Source organism: Lithobates pipiens, unplaced genomic scaffold (genome assembly GCF_037356315.1).
Source record: "Lithobates pipiens isolate NorthernLeopardFrog02 unplaced genomic scaffold, aLitPip1_a1.2 Scaffold_19, whole genome shotgun sequence".
Taxonomy (NCBI): Eukaryota; Metazoa; Chordata; class Amphibia; order Anura; family Ranidae; genus Lithobates; species Lithobates pipiens.
Window position 1 is genome coordinate 241,264,040 of NW_027507764.1, and position 18,564 is coordinate 241,282,603.

The 18,564-nt window shown below is 48.5% G+C and overlaps 1 protein-coding gene across 3 annotated transcripts in view; it reads right to left on the reverse strand.

Annotated features, from left to right (window-relative positions):
- TERT (telomerase reverse transcriptase) overlaps positions 1-18,564 on the reverse strand; it is a 381,041-nt gene that overhangs the window by 82,477 nt on the left and 280,000 nt on the right. For 2 of the 3 annotated variants that reach the window (XM_077491845.1, XM_077491846.1), the window contains exon 11: positions 1,774-1,959. The exons of the other annotated variant lie outside the window; for it this stretch is intronic. In XM_077491845.1, coding sequence (XP_077347971.1) covers positions 1,774-1,959 — 186 coding nt within the window. The remainder of the gene's footprint in view (positions 1-1,773; positions 1,960-18,564) is intronic. 3 annotated transcript variants of the gene reach the window in all.

Here is an 18,564-nt window from a genome sequence, read left to right on the forward strand (position 1 = left end):
TTATATTATGGCTATTATTACGCCAGTTACGTTTGTTCTAGACAACTGGCCTGAGCTATGTATGGCGTGAATTTGGGCATTATAACGTATATTGTTTATTAATATCATTTTATTGTTATTTTTAAGCGATTACTATATTTTGAATGTTTTTTACTGTAATTAAATTCATATGCTCTAGTGCACCCAATAAACTACCTTTCATATCAATTGATTCATTATCAATTGGTGGTGTGTTGCAAATAAAAGTCCCAAAATTCCCTTTTGTCCATTCCCTCCCCATACACTATCATCCCCTCTTCCTTTTCCCCTCCTCCCATTTTTACCACTAGGTACCAAGACAATGTTACTTACCAGTGGCCGTTGTCCCAATTCTAGTCCCATTTTTAACTGTTCTTATCTGATGCTACAATTTTTTCATCCCCCCTTCCTTTTCCCTGCCCCTTTCCCTTTTTCCTTCCAATTCCCTTTTTGATACAACTAATAGGGATGGAGACAACGGTCTATCGTTACTGTTGCCTCATTTAAAGTCCCAGTGTGATATTTTTATTTTTAATTCTCTGCGCTATTAACACAGAGCCCAGGGGGGAAATTACATATCGCAACTTCCTCCCTAAGATCCTACGGAGGAGAGTAGGCAGAGCATTAGGCTGCTAAGACCTGCCAGCCAGTGCCACACTTACTAGTATTGGAAGCTGCCAGCTGTACTTAGTGTGGCCGCTCATCTATCCGAATGTCCTCACTGGTTGGTGTTATCATGCCAGCAAGCAGCAGTGTGGTCTCTATCGGGACACCAGACTAATTTGCCTCCTAGACCCTGCCCTCCGGCCAGCCTGCCCCATAAGGCTTGCACTACACACACTAAAAGTGTAGCGCAAGCCGGTGGAGACTCTTTTCGTGCAGGAGCTGCAAGGAGACTTTTTTTCATGGGGGGGTGGCTTTGCCTCCCTCCTGCAAACTGCTGTCCTAAGCCTGGGCCTTGTCAGTCTAAGCCAAGATACAGTGATGCATAGAATTCCATGGGGTTCTACTGCACAGGTACAATCATATGATTTTAATAAGAGCAGCAGAAGATTTCTGTGGGCCAATTCAGGTATAACTATATATTTATATGTATAAAAATCTGAGCCAGAGAAGGGGGGAGATAGTTTGGGTCAAGAAGTGGGGGAAGAGAGAAGAAAAAAAAAAAAGAAGTCAACTGTGCTTTGTGTGCAAGCACAGTTATCTTTTAAAGTGGAGTTCCACCCAAAAGTGGAACTTCAGCTTTAAGGCCTCCTACCCAGCTCCTGTTTGTGAAACTGACTCCTTCCTGAAGTCTTTTGGGACTTATGACAGGTCCTAGAAGACTTCAAAACCAGTCAGTCACAGAGCAGCTCACCCATGCTATGAAGCCATAAGCTGTCACAGCCGGTTGCCCATAGTAGAGATGCCAGCACCACCAAGGGAGGACACAGGGAGAACACAGCGTGGGTGAGTGCACCGCTGGATCATGGGACAGGTGAGTGGCTGTTTTTATTAAAATCAGTAGCTACACTATTTGTAGTTGCTGACTTAAATGACTGGATAGCCGCTTTAATATGTGAGATGATGCAAATGAAGAGGCCATGTAATAAAGCACATGGACTCCTTTATTCTTGCTGGTTACATAATACCATAAGCAAATCCAAGCACTGTACATTTATGTTATTTTACGTTTAACTGAAAATGATAATGCATAAAAGCAACCTTTAGTAAATGAAAAAAAAAAAATAGTACATTATGATGAGCCTGTTTTACCGAGAATAATCACAGAAAACTTCCAATGTCTGTGTATCGAGCAGTAGGCCACACCATGAGAATAATGTGTGAGCTGGTAAGTGCTGTACTCCTGAGCACAATGGAATATCATCAATAGGAAAATTCACCATGGTCTTATACTGGCTTATAGAGCACCCATATTCAGGAATTCCTTCTGCTAGGATCCTGAAATAAATGAAACACGATTAAAACATACTGTACAAATGAGTACAGTAAAGATTATATATAAAAATTATGCCGATCGTAAATATGAAATGGAGAACATTAAAGACCTGAATATAAAATGATTTATAGTCCATGAAAAATAAAAAAAAGCTCAGCAGACACGCAATTCTACAGCTCGAGGTGACTTAGGAATATGTGAAGTACATAAAAAGAAAATAAATAATACTGTTTATAAGTAATAAACCATACTGTTTCACAATTTTTACTAGATAATTTGATAATTAATGTATATTGAAATGAAATCGTGATATATGAAGGCTGCCTCAAGTAAATCTACAAAAGCTTAGAATGCCTATAAGGATATCACATTTGAAGCACACAATTTGTCAGCTGGCTAGTAATATATTCAATAGAGTCTCATTAAACAAGACTTGATTGTAATGTTAAAAGAACATTTTCTACTGTAAATCAGTAAAAATTTGTGCTACAACACACATCCCTGCATTTACAGTGGGGCAAAAAAAAAGTATTTACTCAGCCACCAATTGTGCAAGTTCTCCCACTTAAAAAGATGAGAGAGGCTTGTAATTGTCATCATAGTTATACCTCAATTATGAGACACAAAATGTGGAAGCAAACCAAAACACATTGTCTGATATTTGAACTAATTTATTTGCAAATTATGGTGGAAAATAAGTATTTTGTCAATATCAAAAGTTCATCTCAATACTTTGTTATATATCCTTTGTTGGCAATGACAGAGGTCAAAGTTTTCTGTAAGTCTTCACAAGGTGTGGAGCACAGGCTGGGGCAAGTGGAAGATGATCCCCCCCCCCCCTTCAGATTACCACAGAACGGCTGCAGCACCAACTAACAGCTGTCCTGTGCAAATAGGACGAACTTGAGAACCGAATGCGCCGCTGTAACCTCTGCTTCGTGGGACTACCCGAGAAGGTTGAGGGCTCTGACCCCCCTGCATTTCTCAAATGCCTGCTCATCACAAATTTTGGACGTGGGGCCTTCTCTACCACCTTCGCGGTTTAGCGCGCCCACCGCCTGGCCTCAAGACCCCCACCTCCAGGTGCCCCACCGTGCATGTTTATTGCAAAGATGCTAAATTATCATGATCGGGATGCGGTGTTGCGCCTCACCGAGAGAAGGGCAACATACCCTACGAGGACAAGCGCATCGCGGTGTTCCCAGACTTCTCCGCCGAGGTCCAGAACAAGAGGGCTCAGTTTACTGAGGCCAAGCGACAGCTCCGTATCCGTCACCTGGCATATGCAATGATGTTCCCTGCTCGACTCCTTGTTGTACGGGATGGCAAGACCCACTTTTTTTGAGGACCCCGCTGCTGTACTGACCTGGCTGGAACAACACCCAGATGATGCTCCTGCCTAATTCTAACGCCCATTGGGATGTGCTTCAGCTGCCCTGCTCTTGGCCTCAGCGGATGAGGGACTGACATGCTCTTAGCCGTGAGTAAACTTGGGCTCCCGTTACCCTCCTATGTTTTATTGCCCCTTCATTGACTGGTGAGCCTTACACACATATATGTGAGCCCCTTGTTGCCTTGTTTATGCCCCGTTTTGCCATATACCACATGCGCCTTATTTTGTTTGGGTCCCCCCCTTTCCACAGGCGACTATGCAGCTGGGAAGCTGAACACTGTTCTCGGCCGAGAACTCCTCATGCTGAGACTACCTACCCGGCCGCACAGCACAATTGACTTTTGTTCGTCCCCGTCTCTGGCAGGGAGTGCGCCTGGTCACACACATTGTTTGCACCTGGACGTTCCCCTTATTGTCCCTTGTGACCGAGGGCACTCCTCCCTGTCACCCCAAGTCACGTTTCCCTGGCCGGTCTCAGCTAACATGTATTTTTTGTGCTGCTGTGTACTTTCCCTGCCATGCCAGGCCAGCGAAGGCACTGTTCAGTTCTTGTTTACGCCATTCAGGTTTTGTTGGAAGTTTCAGTTTTATGGTTTTTCTGTTTGTACTTACCAAGCTATGTCTGACCGATGTTCTACTGATCATGTGTACCAGGAATTAACTGTACTGCCCTTGGTTTTTACCTTTGATGTGGGTGAGGTTGATGGGTGCGGGTGCGGGGTGGGCTTGCGCGGGTGGGGGGGTTGCCGCCACCCTTTGTACTACCCTCTGTGTGGGTCCCATGTTGTAAGACTGTGGGCCTGGGCACTCAACACCTGATGCAACTGCTCTGTAATGTGATAACTGTTTGTGATGGGGTCCCTTAAAGTGGTAACCTGGAATGTACGTGGCCTGAGAGATAGATCTAAAGGGGTGGCGGTGCTCTCTCACCTCAAGCAAATGCGTGCTGATATTGTGGTGCTGGTTGAGACCCACATTACGGGTCAGCTGCAATTGTCCCTCAAAAAACCGTGGGTAGGGTGGATGTATCATGCCCCTTATACTAAATAATTCTAGTGGAGTCGCTGTACTGGTGGCTAAAACCACCCAATTTCACCTTCACACTCTACAATCGGATAGACGGGGACGTTACTTATTCTTACATGTCACGGTTGGGGGCCTGCAATTTTTATTACTTGCCTTCTATATACCCCCGCCCTTTCAGTTCAAGGCCCTCCAGGAGGGGATTGATTTTATGTTGCAGCGCACCCCACGCTGCCAGCCATGTGGCTAGGGGGATTTCAATTCCGTGATATCCCCCGCTCTGGATAGGCTCTCCCGTTCCCCGGTGCCCTCTCCTTCCCCAACGCAGACCAGATTTGGCAAGTTCCTTGCTGAATTTTCTCTGACGGATACCTGGAGATATAGACACCCTGCCCGGAGAGAGTATTCCTGCTTCACGCCGGCACATAATGCCATGTCCCGTATTGATCTGATCCTGCTCTCCCCCACCCTACTTCCATACTTACAGGACGTGGGGTTTGGGACCAGGGTATTGTCTGATCATTAGCCCTATTGGACCAGGCTACGCCTGCCCTCCACTCCGGCACCCCGATTATGGAGGTTAAACCCCTTTTGGCTAACAGTCCTCCCTGATTTGGAGGCCGTCCAGCGTGAGTGGGAGCGCTACTTTCGAGCCAACACGGGCACTGCTCCGTTTGGTCTGGTGTGGGAAGCTTTTAAATTGCATGCCCGTATGCTTATGTCAACTCGCATCAGTCGTTATAGAGACTCTTCGAGACTAGCTATACAGCAGGCGGAGAGGGTGCTTGAGGAGGTGGGGAGCGAATTCCTTGCGCACCCCACGCCCTCTAACTCAGCCAAATTGAGAATGCAGTCTAGGCTCACTGACCACTTGCACCTTGATAGAGCGGGGAGGACAGTATTTTATAGCAAAGTTTATGAATATGGTGAGAGGGCTGGGAGGCTGCTGGCCTACATGGCTCACCTGGACCACAGCCCTCCGGTGGTGGTTCAACTTACGACTGCGGCGGGTACCACGCTGTCGGATCCGATGGAGGTAGCCCAGGAATTTCGGCGATTTTTTTTTTTAAACAATCATTTCTATTGAGTTTTCAGTGGTATATAAATTGCCCACGCAGGGGCTATATAATTCCCACGCAGGGGTAAACCTTCAAATGTGGCAACAGGCCACATAAGAACATATTCTCTTAACATAAATCTGCTCCTGATGCAGCAACAGGCCGCAACAGGGCAGGTCAAAACAATACAACCTTAACTAGCTACACCCCAATGTGGGGAGAGGGTATTGCAGGAGGATTTGTGCTAAGTGTGATACGTACAGGATAAAATATCATCGAGGCATTTGGGTCAACCTATCGTCTCTGACCTTAATAGAGAACTATGGATTATTCACTACATCAGTTGCCGTAGTGGTATCATCTAACCAGCAGGTCCACACCTTCTCGAATTTTTGGGGACAACCCCTGTTCGAGTAGGTGGCCTTATAGAGGGGCAAACTAGCGTTCACCAGGCTTTTCCAGAATTTGATGGAGGGGGGAGACGAATGCTTCCAGGTCATGGTGATGGCCTTTCGTGCATAGTACAATAACAAGGATATAAGTGTCTTCCTAGCTCTGAGGAGAGCCATTTGCTCCACTAACCCCAGCAGACAGTATTTAGGATCACAAGGGATAATGATGTCAGTAGTCCTGCCTATCACCAGGAGAACCTCCTTCCAGTAACACTCAATCGCTGGACAAGTCCAGAAGATGTGAATGAAGTCTCCTGGCCGATAGGAGCACCGCCAGCACGCCGAGGAATGCGTCGGTGACATCTGATGCAATCTGTGGGGCGTGTAGGGGGACCTATGAACAATTTTGTATTGGACTAATTTGTCCCTGGCTGACACCAAAGGGGAGAATGGAAAATCCCAAACCTCCCTCCATCATCATCATCCAACCCAGGTATGCCCTCCGCCCATTTCCTGCGGAGGGAGGACAACTCGTGACGGCAGCGACCAGCAGGGACCCATAAAGCTGAGACATGGGTTTCTCCAGGTCTTTTACCCGAAGGATGGATTCAAGCTCAGAGTATTCTAGCACGACCGACTGACCTAAAAATTTACATCGATACGCATGTGCTATTTGAAGATAACGAAAATGGGCCCACGCCGGCACATTAAATTTAGTGCGTAGTATATGGAAGGGAGCAAGTTCCCCGTTAGTGATAATATGTTAGAGACTCAGGATTTTACATTTGGCCCAAGCCTGTGGGTCTGGGATGGTACTAAACTGAGGGAGGCTAGGATTCTGCCACAGGGGGGTGTGGGGAGACCAGGAGTTAGGCGGGGATGCCCTCAGCGCCTCCCCTGCCCTCCACGCCCTAATAGTGGTGCGCATAGAAGGGGTGAGGCAGTGAGGAGTTTTTAGTCCCCTGAATATCACCCCCCCCCCCCAAGGCCTCCAGAGACCCCACGATAGCTGCCTCCAGGACCGTTGCAGCATTGGTCAGGTCCGGTCGCAACCACCAGTGGGCAGTCACAAGCTGAGTAGCTAAAAATTATTTGTGGCAATCAGGAAGAGCCAACCCCCCATTACCCACAGGCCTGGTAAGAGTGGTATATCTGAATCTAGGGGACCTGGGTCCCCAAATGAAGGAGAGGAAAAGCTGTTTCAGAGAGTTAAAGAAGGTTTTAGTCAGCCATTGTGGGGAGTTCCTAAAAATATACGTAAGCTTGGAAGGAGCATTTTTAGAAGATTAATGCGGCCTATAAGGGAGAGGGGAAGATTGCCCCACGCCTTCAATTTGGATTTGATCCCTACCAAAACAGGTTCAAGATTAAGCCGAACAAAGTCCTTGCTCTCTCTTGAGATAATAATGCCCAAGTAGGTAAACCTATCCACCCACTGCAGCGTGGCAGAGGATGGAGAGGTCTTGGCCCCTTCGTCCACTGGGAAGAGTTGAGACTTATGCCAATTCACCTTCAACCCGGTGAAGACAGAGAAGGCATCCATGATTCCGAGCGCGCCCCGCAAAGAGTCACCAGGGTCATTCAAAAAGAGCAAAAGGTCATCCGCATAGAGAGCCACCCTGAATTTCGGCGATTTTATGCCGATCTATAGACCTCTGAGGCTTCTGGCTCCTTGGATGGACTGCGTGCCTTACTGCAGACAGTGCGCTTCCCAGTCCTCTCGGACTCCCAGGTAGAGCTCCTTGAGGCCCCCATAACTGAGGAATGCATAGCAGAGGCTATTGCATGCTTGCCACCATCTAAAGCACCAGGTTCTGATGGCCTTCCCTGGGAATTTTACACCCAGTTCCAGGAGGTTCTGCTCCCCAAGCTTCACCTGCTCTATACCCACATATTTGAAACCGGTGTGCTCCCCCGCACCATGAATGAGGCACTGTTGGTTTTGATCCCAAAGCCAGGTAAAGACCCCCTCCGTCCCGAATCATACCGCCCCATATCACTCCTGCAGCTAGACATTAAAATCTTGGCCAAAATCCTCGCCCTCAGACTCAATAAGGTAATACTTCATCTTATACATACAGACCAGACCAACTTCATGCCCAGAAAAAAACACGGCTTTTAACCTTAGGAGACTGTTTATGAACTTGCAGGCCCCTCACGACAACACCGGCTCCAGGGTGGTGGTTAGTCTGGATGCCGCAAAGGCATTTGATTCGGTGGAGTGGGGGTACCTATGGCAATGCCTACATAGGTTTGGCTTCGGCCCTAGGTTTGTGCGTTAGATTCAGCTCCTATATCAGGCTCCCACTGCCCGCATACTGGTAAATGGTCAGATCTCTAGCCCCTTCTCCCCATCAAGAGGTACGCGCCAGGGGTGCCCCATATCGCCCTTGCTGTATGCGCTGGCTGTGGAGCCTCTGGCTATCGCCATTAGAGCGCACCCAGACATTCGTGGTCTCCGGATGGGACAGTTGTCTGAGGTTATCAGCCTCTACGCAGATGACATGTTGCTATACTTGGAGGATGCTGGTCCTTCCCTGACGGCGGTTTTGGATGCGATTCGACGCTTTGGTGCCTATTCGGGTTTCCGTATCAATTGGTCCAAGTCCCGAATTCTTCCCATTGACGTCTCCGTTCCCACGAGGATGCAGGCCCTGTTGCCTCTCGAGCGTATTAAATACCTTGGCATACACTGCTCTCGCTCCCCCGCTGACTATGTTAGCCTTAACCTTGAGCCCATCTTTCCCCTCTTGAAGCGGAAGACCCAGGTCTGGTCCAGACTCCCTCTTGGGGTCATGGGCCGACTGGGTCTTGTAAAAATGATTCTTCTCCCCAAACTGCTCTATCTATTTTGGCATGCCCCACTCTATCTACTGCGCCACTTATTCTGCGATATGGAATCAATCCTCAACTCATTCATTTGGGGCTCCTCCAGGCATAAATTGGCCTGGCGGACCCTCAAATGCCCTGTCCCCCTTGGAGGCGCTGCACTACCTGATCTAGAGACATACTATCAGGCCTCCCAGCTCTCCCACTTATACTACCTTAACACATATGATAAAACGAGATACTCCCACCTGGTGTGCACCTCGGTAACGGACGTGATAGCACACCCCTACCAAATTATCTTTTGCAAACACAGAGGTCTTTCAAGATTGGGGTCTAAACATAACATGCTTGTGCACCATGGCCGGGTTTGGCGAGAGGCGCAGCTTAGGTCTGGGGCCCCCCCTCTGCATGTACACACACCTCTCTGGGACAACCTTGACCTACCTGAGATGCTGGGGATACCGGACTACAAGGTGTGGATATGCAGAGGGGTTATATATTTGTCTCAACTCTACACAACTCACGGTATCAAGACATTTCAAACACTCAAGGACGAATTTGGCCTTCCCAACCATGCGTTTTTTCGCTATTTACAGGTCTGCCATGCATTGCAGGCCCAGTTTGGGAATGTGCCCCCGGCCTTGACAAGTACGCCCTTAGCAAAATTAGTTCTGGGGGATGACCCCCCGTAAACTAATCTCCGCTATATACCTGCACCTCCTTACCCCTGGGGCCACAACTCATGCTTTTAAACTTAAAACTAGGTGGGAGGCTGACATTGGACAGGTGGAAGACGAGCACTGGGGGGGGAGATCTTGGTGGTGTCGACTGAGGTATCTCCCAAACTGTCGGACAGACTGACTCACCTTTATATACTCCATCGCTCCTATGTCACACCTAATAGGTTAGCTAAATACAAACCTGATTTTGACCCTGTATGCCCTAGATGTGGTGACACGGCCAGCACTTTTTATCATCTTATTTGGACTTGCCCTCCCATACAACGGTACTGGGCACAGATTATTCAATTTCTGCATGACCATATGGGATCCCCCCTTACACTCTGCCCACGGCAGTGTATCCTCGGTCTCCCCCCCCCCTCCGGGAGGAAAACAAATATCTTAGGATCTTTCTTCAGGAGGCTCTCTTCGCTGCTAGGATGCAAATAGCTCAACTGTGGCTTCGAACCGGACCCCCAACGATCCAGCAGTGGAGGAGAGCCATCAACCAAACTGTACCATATAAAAAAATAATTTACTCTAACCGAGGATGCCCGCTGAAATTCCACAAAATATGGGATAGGGGGCTAGAAAGTTCCCACAGCTGTGTGTGATGGGGTGTCGGAATTGTGAGGAAGAGGTGGGCCACCGCCTCTTTGATGTGACCCTCTGGGGGATTTATAACATTTACATCTATACTGCATAGAGGTATTGTACCGTGGGCACTGTGACTTTTCCTATGCTGTGTCAGACATGGACTATATTCTCCTTCCTGATATTTGGTGCCTGTTGCACAGGTTTCTGATTGTGTATTATGTATTATTTTTGAATGCTCAATAAACTTCGGCTTGGTTAAAAAAAAAAGTCTTCACAAGGTTGTCACACACTGTTGCTGGTATGTTGGCCCATTCCTCCATGCAGATATCATCTAGAGCAGTGATGTTTTTGGGCTGTCGCTGGGCAACACGGACTTTCATCTCCCTCCAAAGGTTTTCTATGGGGTTGAGATCTGGAGACTAGGCCACTCCAGGACCTTGAAATGCTTCTTACGAAGCCACTGCCTTGTTGCTCGGGTGGTGTTTTTGGGATCATTTTCATGCTGAAAGACCCAGCCCTGTTTCATCTTCAATGCCCTTGCTGATGGGAGGAGGTTTGCACTCAAAATCTCACGATACATGGCCCCATTCATTCTTTCATGTACACGGATCAGTCGTCCTTTTCCCTTAGCAGAGAAACAGCCCCAAAGCATGTTGTTGTCACCCCTATGCTTCACAGTAGGTATGGTGTTTGGTTGCAACTCAGCATTCTTCTCTCCTCCAAACATGATGAGTTGTGTTTCTACCAAACAGTTCTACTTTAGCTTCATCTGACCATATGACATTCTCCCTATCCTGTTCTGGATCATCCAAATGCTCTCTGGCAAACCTCAGATGGGCCAAAACAGGTACTGGTTTAAGCAGGGGATCATGTCTGGCACTGCAGGATCTGAGTCCCTGGTGGCGTAGTGTGTTACGTTGGTCCTAGCTTTCTGCAGGTCATTCACAAGGTCTCCCCGTGTGGTTCTGGGATTTTTGCTCACTGCTCTTGTGATCATTTTGACCCCACGGGGTGAGATCTTGCGTGGAGCCCCAGATCGAGGGAGATGATCAGTAGTCTTCTATATCTTTATTTACTAATTATTGCTCCTACAGTTGATTTCTTCATACCAAGCTGCTTGCTTATTGCAGATTCGGTCTTCCCAACCTGATGCAGGTCTACGATTTTGTTTCTGCTGTCCTTCAACAGCTCTTTGGTCTTCACCATAGTGGAGTTTGGAGTGTGACTGAGGTTGTGGACAGGTGTCTTTCATACTGATAAGTTCAAACAGGTGCCATTAATACAGGTAATGAGTAGATGACAGAGGAACCTCTTAGGCTTCATGCACACTGATGCTCAAAAAAAAGCTTTTTCTGGACGCCAGATTTCTGGTAGAAAACGCTGGTTGAAAAACGTGCTTTTAACAGCATTTTGTACTAGCGTTTATGAGAGTTTATGAGTGTTTTATAGCGTTAGCTTTTATGGACGTTTTTAATAAAAATACAGAGGTCACTCCAAAAATCCCACAGTGCATTGAAAAAATAGAACGCCGAAAGCTAATTAATGCGTGCTTATGAGCATTTATTTTTTGGCGGTGAAAAACGTCACTTTGAAAGCGAATTTCTGGCGTTCAGAAAAAAGCCCATAAACTTCACTGCTCATTAAAGCTAAAAAAACGTCCATATGTGCATGGACACATAGGCTAACAGAGTGGAGTTTATGGGCTTTTAAAAAAAAAAAAACGCCCAAACTCCAAAAAACTGCAGTTTATGAGCTCCAGTGTGCATGGAGCCTTGAAGAAGATACAGGTCTGTGAGCCAGAAATCTTGCTGGTTTGTAGGTGACCAAATACTTATATTACACCATAATTTGCAAATAAATTCTTTCAAAAATTAGACAATGTGATTGTCTGGATTTGTTTCCACATTTTGTCTCATAGTTGAGGTATACCTATGATGACAATTACAGGCCTCTCTCATCTATTTAAGTGGGAGAACTAGAACAATTGGTGGCTGACTAAATACTTTTTTGCCCCACTGCACCATTTATTTTTCTTATATACGGTATTATTTAAGGTTTAAAAAAAAATTTGTTTCATCTTGTTCCTATATGGGTATGTGAAGCTAAGCCCACCAACCTGTAAACAGATTTATCATATGTGGGAACAAATTTCATACAGGCACCAAATCTCTGGCGATAGAAGTCATAATCATACTGGAAGTAGTTACTGTCAGCAAAAAATGTAATGACTCCCGTAAAAACCTTTTCTCTGCAATTCACAGACCGACACAGCTCCTCTCTGTAACAAAATGGGTTGTCAGCCCTATCACTGGAGATTACTAGGCAAAGTTGTAACACAACACTTCAGAACTTTTAGTTCCGCCGAGGGGGCAGTTCCTAGGCTACAACCCCCCACAGCCTGCCCTAGCCGACTCAGTACGTAAACAAGCAGTATAACCTAAAGAGAAAAAGGAGGGGCAGGTGCTGTGTCGGTCGGTGAATTACAGAGAAAAGGATTTTACGGTGAGTACGAAAAATCCTATTTTCTCTTATATTCACCGACCGACACAGCTCCTCTCTAACAAAATGGGACGTCCCGAAGCAGTGCCAAACGTGGGGTGGGAAAACAGCATAAAAACTTCATCCACCATGGAAAGTGGGAACTAGTGAAACTAAACCTACAAAAAAACAGCAGTGTGTGGAAAAACACCACCATATAACTGGGTTCCCCTTAACAGGAGTGACCCCCAAGACTGCAACATTGCGGAAGTAATGCAACAGTGCATAAACTCAACAGTACTGCGTTTTTATCGAAAAACCGGGAAAAACGAACCTTGCATATCCAATTACAACTACACGGCCCCCTGCAAAACTTTGCGGCCAAAACAGGCATCAGCCAATGCACTGACGTCTACCTTGTAGAACTTGGTAAACGTATGAACAGACGACCAGGTCACCGCCTTACACACCTGAGCGACCAACGCTTGGTGTTGGAAGGACCAAGACGTTCCGATTGCCCTTGTAGAGTGGGCCGTGACTGGAAAGGGGGCACCTGCCCCTTCAAGGCATACGCTTGTACTACAATCTGTCTGATCCACCTGGAAATGGTGGCCGATGAGACTGCCATACCCTTCATTGGACCAGCCACCAAAACAAAGTGAGTCTGACTTCCAAAAGGGAGCCGTGGCAGACAAATACACCTTCAGAGCCCTAACCACGACGAGAGCGTGAAGGGCCACCTCTTTGGGGTGCTTCGGCTTAGGACACAACGATGGTAATACAATGTCCTCATTGATATGAAAAGTCGAGACCACCTTCGGTAGAAAAGATGGTTGCGGACGCAACACCACCTTATCCCTGTGGATGACCAGATGACCAGATAGGGCGACTTGCAAGACAATTCTGAAACCCTCCTGGCCGATGTAATGGCCACTAGAAAGACCACCTTCTGGGAAAGAGTCAACAGGGGAATCTCCCTGATATTTTAAAACGGCGGTTTTTGAAGCGCCGACAACACCAGGTTCAAATCCCATGGGGGTAGCGGTGTGCGCACCAGAGGGACTACATGTCGTACCCCCCTGAACGAAGGTAACCACTAAGGCGTGCGATGCCAGGGGTCGTTGAAAAAAAAAAAAAAGACAGCCAGGGCTGGGATCTGCCCCTTGATGGTGCTCAATGCCAATCTCTGGTCTACTCCTTGTTGGAGAAACAGCAGGATCCTTGCTATGGAAAAGGAACGTGGATGCCAACCATTCTCCTCACACATGGAGATGTAAGCCTTCCAGGTACGATGGTATATCTTCCTAAAAGATTTCCGTGCCCTCATAGTTGGAATCCCCGAGTCGGACAGACCCCGGTTCCTCAACACCTGGCTCTCAACAGCCATGCCATTAAAGTCAGCAATGGTAAAGCAGGATGAAAAAAATCGGACATTGAGATAGGAGATCCTCCCGCAATGGCAGTCGCCAGGGAGCATCTGCCACCAGACGCACCAGATCTGCGTACCAGGGACGCTGAGGCCAATCTGGGGCAACCAGTATTACTGGGATCCCCTCGGCTTCCACACTGTGAAGCAGACGTGGCAACAATTTCAGTGGAGGAAAGGCGTAGATAAGCTGTTACTGATCCCACGGCGCCACCAGCGCGTCTGCCCACGGATCTCTTGTCCTGGACAAAAATCTTGGCACCTTCCAATTGAGATGGGAGGCCGATAGATCCACATCTGGTGTTCCCCACTTCAGGCACAGCAGCCTGAATGTCTCCGGATACAATGCCCATTCTCCTGGGTCCAGCATCTGTCTCAGATATTCCGCCTGCCAGTTTTCCACTCCCGGAATGTAAATGGGTCACTCTGCCCACCGAAGTATGTGGGCGACCTCTCGAGCAGTGGCTGCGCTTCTTGTTCCCCCTTGGCGATTTATGTATGCCACCGCCGTGGTGTTGTCCGACTGAATCCTGACCGGACGCCCTCACTGACCACGTGCGGAGACACAGCCTGATCGGCAACTCGGATTCTACCGCCGACCAGAGGCTCTGAGTCGACTGAACCCCCATCCCTCCACCCCAGCCGGATAGACTGGCGTCCGTAGTGACCACCGTCCATTTCAGAGGAAGGAATGATTTTCCGGACTGAATAACCGGGGACCTCAACCACCAGATTATTGAGTCCCTGACTGGTTCGCTCAACTGGATTTGTCGATCCAGGGACAACTGAGAATTGTCCCATTTTAACAAGATCTCCTTCTGCAGTACTCTGGTGTGGAACTGGACGCAAGGTACTGCCTCAAAGGAGGCTACCATGAGTCCCAGTACTTGCATGCAAAAAAGGAGCGACGACTACTCTGGTCGGTTCATCAGCAGTTTCAGCGCAGACCCGAGAGTCTGCACTTTGTCTGAAGGGAGAAAAACTCTCGCTTTCCCGGAATCCAACAGTAAACCTAGGTACTCCAGACGCTGGGTCGGCACAATCACCGACAAATTCTTGCAGGGTCTGCATGGTGATCGCAATAGCCTCCTCTAATTCTGAGGCGGAAGATGCTCTCAGGAGGAGATTGTCCAGGTAGCCCACAATTGCGATCCCACGTTGTCTCAGCAACGCCAATACTGGAGCCAATACTTTGGTAAAGACTCAGGGGGCTGATATCAGACCAAAAAGGAAAAGCCACAAATTGGTAATGGGCTTCCCCGACTGCAAAACTTTTGATGCCGAAGGCATATGGTTATGTGCAGGTACGCATCCTGGATGTCCAAGGACGCCAGGGAGTCCCCTTGATGGAGTGCAGCGACTACTGAGCAAACTGATTCCATTCTGAACCTCTGCACTTTTACAAAGGTATTGAGAGCTTTCAAGTCCAAGATCGGACGTACCCCTTCCTTCTTGGGAACCACAAACCGATTTGGAGTAGAATCCCTGGAAGCGTTCCGGAACAGGTACAATCACCCCTCAATTCAGCAAGTCCCTTACCGCCCCCAACAGGGCTTCCCGGGGGAAATGGGGATACGGGTATGCTGGCGGGGAAGAATCTGTTTGGCGGCCAAGAGAGGAACTCTGTCTTGTAGCCTGTGGAAATCAGATCGCAGACCCATTGGTCGGATAACCGGGAGGACCACCGAGCTGCAAAATCCCGAAGGCGACCCCCAACCCGAGATATGGGTGGGGGCAAACCTTCATGCGGTAGCACTTTTATTCGCAGGCTTGTTAGGCTTGCGGTTCCAGGGACATTTTTGAACGTCCGTGGACGTCCTGTTGGGCTGGGGATGTTTTGTCCAAGCACCAGGCGGACAAAAAAGCCATTTGTGAGCAGAAAAAGAGGGCCCTTGCCTGCGGGGTGGCTCCTTAGCCTTCCTGGCCTGTGGGAGTAGAGTACTCTTACCACCAGTGGCATTTTTAATAATGTCATGTAACGAGGCTCCAAAGAGCTGGTTGCCAAGGAAGGGAAGATCCGTCAGGGCTTTCTTGGATGCCTGGTCAGCAGACCAGTATTTTAGCCAAATCATCGCCTCAGCACCACAGCTGACACTGAAGCCCTGGATAACAGAGGGAGAGTATCCAGGGCCGCGTCACAGACGTACTTAAGGCCTTGCACTAGTTGGTCTGCTAGTTCCACGCAGACAGGGGAGGCCTGCTGCTCTGCCAATACGCGGTGCAAAAGTTTTGTCCACTCAGTCAGTGTCTGCGACACCAGTGCGGATGCCAGTACTGGTCACGCGGCTGACCCCACAACCGTAAACAAGGAACGAGCCACCGCCTCGGCCTTCCTGTCCGTGGGATCCTTGAATGCAGGAGTCCCCTCAACCAGGATCGTGGTTACTTTATTCAACCTAGATACTGGGGGGTCCACGACCGGAGGAGCTGACCATTTCTTGAGAAAGCTTTCCTCAAAAGGCTAACGCACCGCCATGTATTTGGGGACCGCAAAGGTCCGTTGCGGGCGACTCCATCTCTTGTAAATTAACTTATCGAAATAAGTCACATACGGGAACACCTTAGGTGAAACGTGCTGGCTTGCGGGACCCTAAAGGGACCGGTACATCAACAGAGGGATCCGCTGGCTCCTGAATCTTCAGGGTATCACGCACAGCTGTGGTAAGTGCTCCAACTAGCGATTTGTCGCGCACGGACCCGGACAGGGACTCATCCTCACTCCCGAACGGTTCTGGTCAGCGTCATCTGACAAGACAGAGCAGGGGTCACCGGCCCCAGCAGGACCCAAATCTGCGTCAGAGCTCTCCCCAGAGGACAGGGGGGGGGGGGGGCAGGGGCCGCTTTTTAGCACCTTTCTTCCCACGTACCACCTCTATCTTGGCAACGAACGAATTGAGGACCGCCGAAAGGGTGTCCATAGGGACCGCACAGTCCGCAGGTAACCCGGTTGCAATTGCCTGGATTTCGGGGGAAGAAACACCAGTTTCTGAAGCCATACTGACCCTACCCTGTCTGCCACCCGAAGGGGACTTCGGACAGTGACAGTCCCACCCTCCTGCTGCTGCTGACAGAGGGGCTCTAACCTGCTGAACTGCCCACCCTGAGCAGTTCCGCGCTGTATTACAGCAGTGCCTGTCGATCCCCAGCACTCCCAGATGCAGAGGTAGCAAAACTGTCGGTGGCCGGCAGCCACGATCGGTGAACAATCGGTGAGTGATCTGACACACATGTTCAGAATCACAGGAAAAACCTCCCAGCGCTCTGTGATGACCTAACAGGAAGCTGAGGGCCCAGGGGCTGCTGCTAGAGCACAAAAAACGCAGTCCGGCTACAAGAAAATGGCTGCCAGTGTTCTAATAGAGAATCACTAGGAAAATGCCCGCTTGAAGCCAGAAGCATGTCTGACCCTTGCCCACACTTAAAATGGCTGCCGATCAGCGCCAGAGAGGCACAGAGAAATCATGTGGCAGACACAGCGCTGCACCAACACAGGGGCAGACCACACAGGCATCCAGCGTGACTAAGCTGCAGGACCCAGGCTGGGATGAGGGGGGCCCCCGAATCGACATCCCAGGGAATGCCCAGCTGCTCAACCCTGGCGAGACAGGGAGAGCTGTACTTAACAGTCCTGAAGATATGGGGGACATTCCATGGTAGTCAACTCCTGATCAGTACAGGGAAGACTACTGGCCCGGCATACTGTGACGCAGACATCAGTAGCCCGGTCACATGTATGCCCCGGAGCATAAAGCTCAGGAGCTGAGGTATGTCGTGGCCTGCCGAACCGTAGCTGTGACCTGCACACACTCGATGGCCGGACTGGGGAGACTACAAGGATAAGTGAACCAGGCTGTCACCCAGCCGGCTGTTGATAGAAGATCACAGGATTATTTGTCTTGCGCAAAAAGCCAAGCTTCTGCATCAAAAAAACACGGACCTATGGGCCCACAGGGTTCCTAGGTGCATCTCCTTCACTAAGCAAAATAAAACTGAGTCTGCTAGGGCAGGCTGTGGGGGTTGTAGCCTAGGGACCACCCCCTGGACGGAACAAAGTTCTGAAGTGTTGTGTTACAACTTTGCCTAGTAATCTCCAGTGATAGGACTGACAACCCATTTTGTTACAGAGGAGCTGTGTCGGTCGGTGAATATAAGAGAAAAACCATTTCAAATCATTAGAGTATTTCCTATAATGGTCTAGTTGATACTTAACACGGAAATAAACTGTAAACACCACAAATATAAAAATGCGGTTTAAATAATTTTTACTATTTTTAAAGCAAACTCGCCTATCCATCTATGTCGCAATGCTTTGTTTTCAAAATTACTTTGAAAAATACCCCTCTAGCATTTATTGCAACAGCCATCTTGAGAAAGGGCAGATGATTCAGGTAGCATTTACTTCCTGAAATCCTTTTCCCCTTGCTAAAGCATGTAGGCAGGAGGGTGTGCTTAGCAGAAAAACCCCTTCTTCCCTCCAGATGGGACAAAAAAAAATGGCCATGCAGACTCCTGGGATGTATGACAATGTTGGCCTAGGCCAGAAACAAGGAAGCAATTAGAGAAATGTAAATAAAAAAAATATAACTTCCTATCCGTTTAGGAATGCTGGCAGCTTAAAGTTACAACACCCCCCCCCCCCCCAAAAAAAAAACAACACCACGTAAGACAAAGGCATAATGAGCTAGTATGCAT